This window comes from Ptychodera flava, chromosome 14, assembly GCF_041260155.1.
Source record: "Ptychodera flava strain L36383 chromosome 14, AS_Pfla_20210202, whole genome shotgun sequence".
Classification (NCBI taxonomy): Eukaryota; Metazoa; Hemichordata; class Enteropneusta; family Ptychoderidae; genus Ptychodera; species Ptychodera flava.
This window is the reverse complement of record NC_091941.1, coordinates 18175747-18185395: the sequence shown is the minus strand read 5'-3', so window position 1 is coordinate 18185395 and position 9649 is coordinate 18175747. Positions and strand designations below refer to the sequence as shown.

The following is a 9649-nucleotide window of genomic DNA, read 5'->3' as shown; positions in this document are numbered from 1 at the left end:
AAACAACCGGCCTCTCCCGGCGGAAGCATGACTTTTTTTTCAAAAAATCCAAAAAATCGACAGCGCAATTTCTCTCTGTCACGTGATATAAAACAAAACCTTCTCTTTCAAATTCCTGCAAGCATTTTTATATTTTCTTCCTGGTGCAAAATAGGGCCAAATATCATGAATATTTGCAGCTTGATTAACCCTGTTCAGATAATGGTCTGTTCCATACTAGAACTTCCGCAGCCTGGCGATTCGGAGATAGTAGAACTGGCCAATCAACGGAAGCGGTGATGGTATACGTGTGGCCCAATCGTGTTGTGACTGACCAAAGATCGTAATTATATGCGGCGCGCATACATGATATTGAGAGAAGTCAACAGATTACACCGGAGAGGCGTTCTGTTACCTCCAACAACACCATATGTTCGTCTGCTCATCAATTTGTATAAGGGTGTACACTTACTCCCCGCATCGGAAACAAGGGAACTTGAGAGAAGAACGTCTTCAATTGCCGTTTTCTCAGTTTCGAACATTTGATACCCAACACTTGTTCCCTCGGTGTTGTTATTGGTCTCCAGAATGACTTCTCAAATAGAGAACATCAATCCGAATCACAGCATCAACGTCGTTGCCAACGTCGATTCGAACGGCAGCAGGTCGACCGCGGACGAGTCGAGTTCGGACAGCGGCGGTAACACTCTCACCTTCTCCCCGCAGCAAGTGGCCTGCGTCTGCGAGGCTCTGCAGAAAAGTGGTAACGTGGAGAGGCTGGCCCAGTTCCTGTGGTCTCTACCACCCAATGAACTTCTGCGCGGCAGCGAGAGCGTGCTCAGAGCCCGGGCCAACGTGTCTTTCCACCGCGGCAATTTCAAGGAACTGTACACTATCCTGGAAAGTCACAACTTCGACCCGCAGTACCACGGCGAACTGCAAAACCTGTGGTACAAGGCCCACTACATCGAAGCCGAGAAGATACGGGGAAGGCCGCTGGGAGCCGTGGACAAGTACCGAATCCGGAGGAAATTTCCCCTCCCGAAGACGATATGGGACGGGGAGGAGACGGTGTATTGCTTCAAGGAGAAGTCGCGTACAGCTTTAAAGGAATGCTACAAACAGAACCGGTACCCAACACCGGACGAGAAACGAAATTTAGCCAAAGTGACCGGACTTACCCTGACTCAAGTCAGCAACTGGTTCAAGAACAGACGCCAAAGAGACAGGGCACCCCCAGTCGTCAGGAGGTACGTACCGAGTGGAGCATGCTTGCCTGAACCCTTTGTCTGGTGTTTTCTTTGATGTAAGTTCGACCGTGTGAACGTATATATGGCCTAGGCGCTGACATGCGCGTGTTATCTTGTAAACTTTCTGATTATAGGACCGTCGTACTTTGTTCCTCGGTATTCACTGATTTTGGCGAATGACAGAAGACCCCCCTCCTCCCCCTCTGCCATGACAGATACTCTTGAAGCCATCACCGTTGACACTTCCACACACGGCAATACCGATCTAAATTGACTCACTCTAAATCCGTCTGTAAGCTCAATTTAGCACCGACGTTTACCCTTTTGTGCCTGTCAAGATTCCCCTTGTAATGATTATCGAGGGCCCGACCTCCAAGTCTACCTTCTGTTCTTCTTGAAATACCAATTTCCGTACAATTGGAACCCTCTAGATGAATCCGTCTCCTCTGAATGGGGAGTGGAACCGAACCACGATGCCAGTTGGTGTTTTTTTCTTTTTGTATACGGTCTTTATTTTGTGAATTACGTTTTGACTATTGTCAAGTTGTTATCTCCCAACTGACCACATGGAGCTCTTGCCGAACTGTTTTGAATCCACGCGTCGTCTGGGCCTGCGGGCGGCCTTTTTTTTAAAGGTTCAGACAAATACGGAAGGTCCGCAGTCAAAATAGCACGATAACAATTTGTGACGCAGAAGTAATATTTCGGTTAATAATGCAATACCACAAAGCAAAGCACACGGGTCAACTTTAATGGATACCAGCGTTATCTACTATGGTAGGGGTCCTGCTTTAGGTTGCATTGAAGTCAGCGGAATATCTATGTATTGACGCCATTGCACCCCTCAAACCCATACCCCTCCAGACGTTCTAATGGTTTTCGGGTGAACGTTTCCTCTACGCCCGGGCGCCAAGGGTGTCAGAGATAAATTTCGACAGTTCGTCAAACGTGTAATTACGCTCTTCATAGAAGGAAGTTAAGCCTTTCTCGCTATGTGGCTCTAGGCGTCCTGTCCACCGTGACGTAATGATAGTGACAGAAGCTGTGGCAACTTTTCTTGTCTTTTTTCGCAATAATTGATTGATGGTAGCTACTGTTTGTTTTAGTCTGCATTTTAGCTGTAAAAAAGTCTCCCTTTTGAAAGAAGGGCAAGTCAGCCGTTAAAATTCGCTTTCACACAGTGTATTATAGGCCCACGCATAATTTATATCGACATGAAGTGTTCATACACATGGCTTGAGTTTTACAAGTACTTCTACGTACGTTAAGCTGTTCACATTACAAAACACAGCCCTAGACATTGCAATTTACTGTCCTTAGGTTGTTAAAATTACAAAATAAAACTAACAATTTCAGACATCGCAATTTTCTGTCCTAGTCGTCAGTGTTTTATCGTTGTCAGAATTGTGGTCTGAACTCAACCCGTGCGTTTCGCATGGCTCTGCGGACCTAAAACTGTCATAGTCATTCCGTGGTCGCAGAGCTCAAACATACGGGCCCGGGTACGTAGAATCTATACTACCGTACAATCCGTTCATCTGATCCGCTTTACTAAAACATCCGTGTGCAGTGGGTAGCTGTTTCTCGGGAAAATGTTATCACATGTTTCATTCGAGAGGAAAAAAGTTACACAACAAATGCTCCATGATCGTTCATAGAAGTGATCGTTCGGGTTTTTCCGCGAACAATCGGAAATTATCTCAATAGTGTAACCTCCCTTCTAGGCCATCGCCGAATGCGCCCCTTGACTCCGAGAAAGTTCAAGTTAGTTTGCTCTTTTTTTGGGGGGGGGGGGTGGTTCTGGACCACTCTGTTGACGCAGAATATGAATTTGCGGTATCATCGATGCTTCTTTCATACATGGAATCATGGCGCGTAAATACTTTGTTTGCTTTTACTTGCAGACCACTAGCATTTTTGTTGTGTCGTTTAGCAATCGGGGACCGGGCAATATCGTTTAAGGGATAAAGTCGTCAGAACTGCGCACAAATGTCGTATGGGACCCATGCAACCACTGTAAACACTGTATTCAAGGTACGATGGTGATTGATGAAAGTTAAAACATGTCTGTCATAACCTACATTGTATAAATTATGTTGCAGCTATGATGATGAGGTGCATCTAGATATCGTGCGCGAAGTAGGCCTACATAAATTGTAAACAAGAAACTCGCACCGGCGCAGTTCCGACGACTGTTTCCGTTTAAAGTCATATATCGGTGTGGTAAAGAGGCAGAGATGCAACGAAATCTAGCGAGAAAAGTAAAGGAGGAGGAAAGGTTGAAAAAGGTTGAAAAACGTAACCGTATCTACATCGCTACATCAACACTTTCGATTTTAATCAGGGTTCCGTCAGACTTTATTTTGTCTGTCGCTGCCCACTGGGCCATAGATTTTAAAAATATTCGATTTCGCTTTTTTTTAACTTAATTATGACCATTGAAGAAATTGAAGTATACGCCTCATCCGCTACTGCTGTTTGATTATACGCCAGAATACCACTTTTTATGACCGTCTAATCGAAAAATGTTTTAAACTGTATAATATTGTCAGGCAGTAAGTTATGACTTGCATGGATGCATACCATGAAATAAGTTAGCTGAACTTTGTACATCTATTCTACAGATGAATATTCACTGATTCTACAAGTTAGCCAAGCACAAAATGTTCATAGAGTATTACTTTCGAACGCATTTATATATGTAGTATGGTATGTAGTCTAACTCAAATTTGCTCTTTTCATCGTGAAAAGAAAGAAGTTTGAAAATTGTCTGATCGAATGGCGTTTACAGGGCAGATGTGAGGACGCTCTATTACCGAGTGGGGGCGTGACGCACCAAATACTTGTTTGTTCTTCAGTGTACAGTTGACCGCCCGAGCGAAACCGATTCCTTTGATGTCGATAAGATTAATAACGAGCCGAACGCTTATCGCGATCTTACCGATGTGAACGGCTGACAAGTCTTTCCTTCACTTGAAACCAGTATGTTTCATTCGAAACAATATCGGAGTCAAACTTACCCGAGAGAAGAACAAAGCCACATTGAGAACAACTCATTCTCCCGATCGATCGTCAATCGAGTGTGAAGAAATTAGCTCATTTATATGAACAAGTCAGTCAGTTCAGTCAGCAAACTCAGGTGAACGAAATCTATCCACATACATACACACATACATACATACATACGTACATACATACATACATACATACACACACACATACATACATACATACATACATACATACATACACACATACATACATATATGCGCGCACACACAAACACATGCATATATATATATATATATATATATATATATATATATATATATATATATATATATTGTGTGTGTGTATGAATTGTGTATTTATAAATTAATGAATTATAAGTCAATTTAGGTAGCCTTTCATGATTATTTGTCTGCTGATTAGTGTCATTACTTTATTCAATCATTGCAGATCTCCAGACATATGAATACTGTTTGGGGCTGGTATTTTGTAGAATTTACATAAGAATAAGTGAGGTTACAAGAAAATCAACGAGGGAAGCCGCAGAATTGGTCTCTTTGTCAGCTTTTGCTGTTTATTGCGGCGATCGGTCACAGGTCGTCGGAGGCGATACAATTTACTTTAATTTATGAATTGCCCTAAGCATGCTAAGTGCTGATTTTGTAATTAACGCAACTCTAGGGTGTCATCGTGATGGCTCGTTGATGATGAAATTGTTTTCAAGAGAAAATGCCGGTTGGACACCAATGTTGTGCAAACAGCCATAAATTTCGCGCCGGCGCTGTTGACGTGTTCGTTGTCGGCCGCGCCTTGACGCATCTTGTCAGTTTCTCCGTGCTTCCCGCGAGGGAACAAAAAAAAAGTAAATTTTGAATGGATGACCGTGTCTTTATACACACGTTAACCTATCCTGCCTCGCAGCTAATGGGAGAATAAAAGTTGCCATCAAGATTTTCTCTACCAGTCAGAAAGAAAAGGAACGCATGAACTGTACATAAAGTTTGACCTTTTGACTATGAATTCATGACTAATTAGCCCTAATGCCAAAACCTTCACTGTTAAGCTTTATCATTTGATAAAAAGCGACGTCACCCAAGTTGCCTTGCTCGACTGCTTCGCAGCAATGTTACCTGACCAGAGATTTTATCGTACCGTGACCGTATCTTCTCGGGGGTGAAAAGCTATCTCCGTAAAAGTATTTGATATGAAATGTGCGTGCTCCCAGTTTGATATAATTTGTATATTACATCGATATGTAATAAATGGCAGACAGTTTTAAAATTGGTTAGTTTTTTGCTCTGTATTGGACACATTGCGCAGTTCGCAAGTATGCCCATCGTTGTGAAGTTATGAACGGGTTTATGGCAAAAACTTGTTAAAATCTTCTCCCATCAGAAAAAAAGACTCCGTAATATCGTCGACAGAAACGGAAAGTGCGGGGAAGAAGCATTTATGTCCTGCAAAATATCATTGGACAGACAACGCATACATCGTCACGTAAAGTTTAAACGTTTTGCCTGAATTTACCATTTAGTCGTGTTTCATCGATAGCGTCATAGTGTCAGTGGTTTCCATACTCGTTTGACCGGCGAATCAGAATACCACAAAACAGTGTATTCTCTAGAATGATATGGCCGGCTAGCAGAGTTCATACTCAGCAATTGTACCCGTTTGGCATGGAGTTTGACAACTAATTTATCAGGAAAGCTGTCCCTTGGGCTACTGAATTCTTTGGCCGCGATTAATCATTTCCAAACCGTACCTGTGAGTCGTAATGAGCCTACGAACCAGATAGGTGAGCATTCGCCGCAAACCTTAGTCATTTTATCGCCAGGTCTGATAATCATGTAACACTTTGAGTGGGAGAATTTATTACATCGTAAATTACCTCGTTTACCCTCGGAATCATAGAACGAACGCGTTACATGGACTGGCGCCTGATATTCGTCGGAGCAAACCTCTTGCGTAGGAGCGGCGTGTGATTTAGTGTATAGCGCTGTCCTGTATCGTTCTCTCGCTAATGTGCTTGTAATTGAGACCATAAAATAACACCGGCTGTGAGGCGGCCCTTTTTGGCTTCCTTAATGATGATTGATTTAAAATGGAGTAATTTACGCGTGGTCGTAAACAGCATCAACAGGTTGCTGTCATATCATTGCGAGTGCTAACAGGGAGTCGGCGATGCCCCGCACTGGCCTGGAATCACGAACCTTGCGTTGGCATTTCCAACTCTTTGTGAACATCAAGCATTTCTTCGCGCCTTCTCCCCCGATTTAAGGACATAGAAAGTGCATGTGCCATTATTAAAAATGTAATATATTATGACTTTTAATCCCTTCGACACTTTTGCTTTTGACAGCTTTGATGTTGATGGAAGGCTATAAAAAATAAGTGTTTTCCTCATGTAATTGCAGTGTGAGCAAGGTCCGTGTAGGTAATCGAGAAATGATATTTAATTTCAAAATTTCAGGGTCTACAATCCAGAAAAACATTGCATTTTCAAACTTTCCTCATTTTCGTAGGATATTGCGGGAGGATTTTTAAGTGCAGCATATCTGAAGTGGAGTGTTTGAGGTTTTAAACAGAAAAGACGTTTTTTTGTATCTCAAATACAGCTTCTCTCTTCTCCCCAGCGATGAGCCCATGGTGGACAAGACAGCTTCCCACAGAATGCTCAACCATCACGTGCAAGACCCGGGCCATGATCTCCGCTTCTCCGTGGCGCCCACCACCAAAGTGGTCCATCACACGGCCGACGTCAACCACTCCCTCCCCGTCGTCGTCTGCGACACCAAGTATTTCCACCACGGCCATCATCACCTGTACCAGTGTGCGCAGGACCCGCTCTCCGCACCGCCCCAGCATCTCAGCTGCCTTGCAGGAACAGCATGACGTTAACCCATATCTGACGATTTATTTTTGTAAATTTGTGTTTGACCTGAGTGTTCCATCTTTCACCTTTCGGACGCTATGGGCGTGTTACAAGTTAAATAACTTCAAAAGTGTTTTTGTTAATATTCAGTATTTCCTTTCTGGTACAGTCAATGATAATATTTGTAAAAAGGAAAAGGTTTCTTGAATTGTGCCATGTATTTCATTCCATGTATTTCAATCCATGTCTCAATTTTAAAGTTTTAAACGTCGTATGACGAGTACTTCGAAAGAAAGACTTTCTGTATTCACACATTTTTCATATGACTGTCTTCTGAGAAGAAGTGACTGCAACCGGTAGTCGATACCAGGATTTTACTAGTACCTGTACGCTTGGATAAATTGAAAAATGTTTCACATTTGCTTTCATGACAAAAATACTTTTTACGATTCCTATGGGTCATGTTTAAACGCTGCTAAAGAGGCTGACATTGTGCTCATTTGAATCTATTTTTTTTTATCATACTTCGTTGTTCGGTAAAAAAGTCCGATTTAGCTATTCTAACGTAAGACTATGTATATATGGACACTTCATTCAGTTCAGGTCATACCAGAGGTTGAAAGTCGTCCTTTTGCGTTGTCTGTTCATTTTTCTGCAAAGATAAGCTTAAAAAAGAAAGTGCATATCTTTGCCAAACGGCGAGGTCTTGCGCGATTATCGAGCAGACTGACCCGCCACGTCGTCACCTTTTCGTAGTATTGTGAACTTGAGAATTCCGCTCAACAACCTGGCACTTCCCGCAGAGAGTGCCCTGTACTGGACGATGTAGCCAAGTATGATTGTGCCCGACCGAGAGCAGTGCAACTTCGAGGCGGGCAACGGCATTAGGCTCTGTGTCGGAAAGAGGAAGCTACCGTACTATTGTAAATAAGAGAGGTCGGCTGCGACGGTAACCGACATCAGTCGAACGTTTCGTTTTTTAAACGTATTTCAGAAAGATAAATTGTTGTTTCAAACGTGGGGGTCTGTATATACAAACAGATTAATAAAGATGTATTCCCACTCATGTTGAAAAGGCACCTCATGATAGCACATGTTTTCTTTCACCTGTGTTGGTCTGTCTGTACCAGCTCGGTCAGACTTCAATAAAGCTCGACCGAACTCCGTATCTTCACCTTCGCTTTTTAATCATTTGTCATTCGCACTAAGGAGTGACCTTTGATCTGTTTATCGACAAAAAAAGTGTGAACGTCAGTTGTTGCAGCCTATTGTCATTTCTGTTTGTATGTGTATTGTAATCGTGAGCCAAAGATACATGCGCATTGCGTTGGCCGTCCAGCCATATGCAATCCGAACAGGACTTTCATATATTCTGGATTGTTGTTTTAGCAGACTTTCGCGGAGACGTTTCGAATGAATCATGCCGTCGCGAGGAAGTCAAAATTAAAGAACGCGCAACTCTTCTCCGTGGAAAAGCAAGTAGTCAGCTGACACTGCGATCAACATGCTTCATTGTTTGTGTCAAAATCCAGCAGATCATCTCATTCGACAAGGGAATTCAATTCAAATCCCGCATCAGTGGAGTCAGTTTTACTGCAACTTTGATATTCATACATTATTACGCAATTTACTCCCTCTCCACCCATCTGTGCCTTTGTGTAAGCCGGATTATAGGATGATCCTGCAAATGACAATTGTGTCAGCAAATTTTCTGGTTCTTGTGGAATCGTCGCGTATGAGTCGGCGTATGCAATTCTCTCTCTCTCTCTCTCTCTCTCTCTCTCTCTCTCTCTCTCTCTCTTCTCTCTCTCCTGAGTGTATGCGTTCTTGCCGATATTATTGTATTATTTTTTCGGCACACACGTACGCATATATATATATATATATATATATATATATATATATATATATATATATCACTGTAACACTCCGGCTTAAACAGTGGCTCGTACTCTCCAAATCTGAACTCTCAACATTGGTGAACACCGAGCACGTTCTCCAGATATAGTAATAGCATGGGTATGCATTCGACCCATAAACGAGCTCATGTGTATTGTGTATTATAATTGGATGGACTATATCGGACAATATATTTGCAATCATCGATGTATATGGAAACCTTGTTTGTCCATTTGCACTAAATAATAGATAGAAAAGGAAACAGGAGAGTGCACTTATGACGATTTTAGGCAGGGGCAGAGGTCAATTTTCTCTCATATGCCACGAAATGAAAAACATTGACAAGCAAACTATTTCAACTATAACAGGAACTTATAGGGTTCTTCGTACGTAGCGCTGAAGTTCTGTCAGTCCTCCAACATTGATTTCTCTAAATTTCACTTATAGTTCCAAGATCAAAGCATCTATCGTAGCGTTCCGGAACAATCATTATTTAGGGGAGAGCAACTGATAAGATTGTAACACTTCATTGGCAAATATTTACCTGACGTTCTGGCCGTGATTAGTTCATTTGAAAATGGCTAGATTGAAGTTATCGTCTTTATCAATTGCAACCGGAGTCGCAAATTTGTCTGTCGCC

At 42.4% G+C, this 9649-nt stretch overlaps 1 protein-coding gene across 2 annotated transcripts; it reads left to right on the top strand.

The window, feature by feature from the left end:
• Positions 1–235: 235 nt before the first annotated feature.
• LOC139149612 (homeobox protein SIX6-like) lies at positions 236–8278 on the top strand. Of its 2 annotated transcripts, none has more exons than XM_070721445.1 (2): positions 236–1229; positions 6854–8278. In XM_070721445.1, the coding sequence occupies exons 1-2, from the start codon at positions 568–570 to the stop codon at positions 7128–7130; spliced, it is 939 nt and encodes a 312-aa protein (XP_070577546.1). In that variant the 5' UTR covers positions 236–567; the 3' UTR covers positions 7131–8278. The 2 variants fall into 2 exon arrangements, with proteins under 2 accessions (XP_070577546.1, XP_070577547.1); XM_070721446.1 differs by having other exon boundaries at positions 237–1229; positions 6872–8278.
• Positions 8279–9649: the final 1371 nt, after the last annotated feature.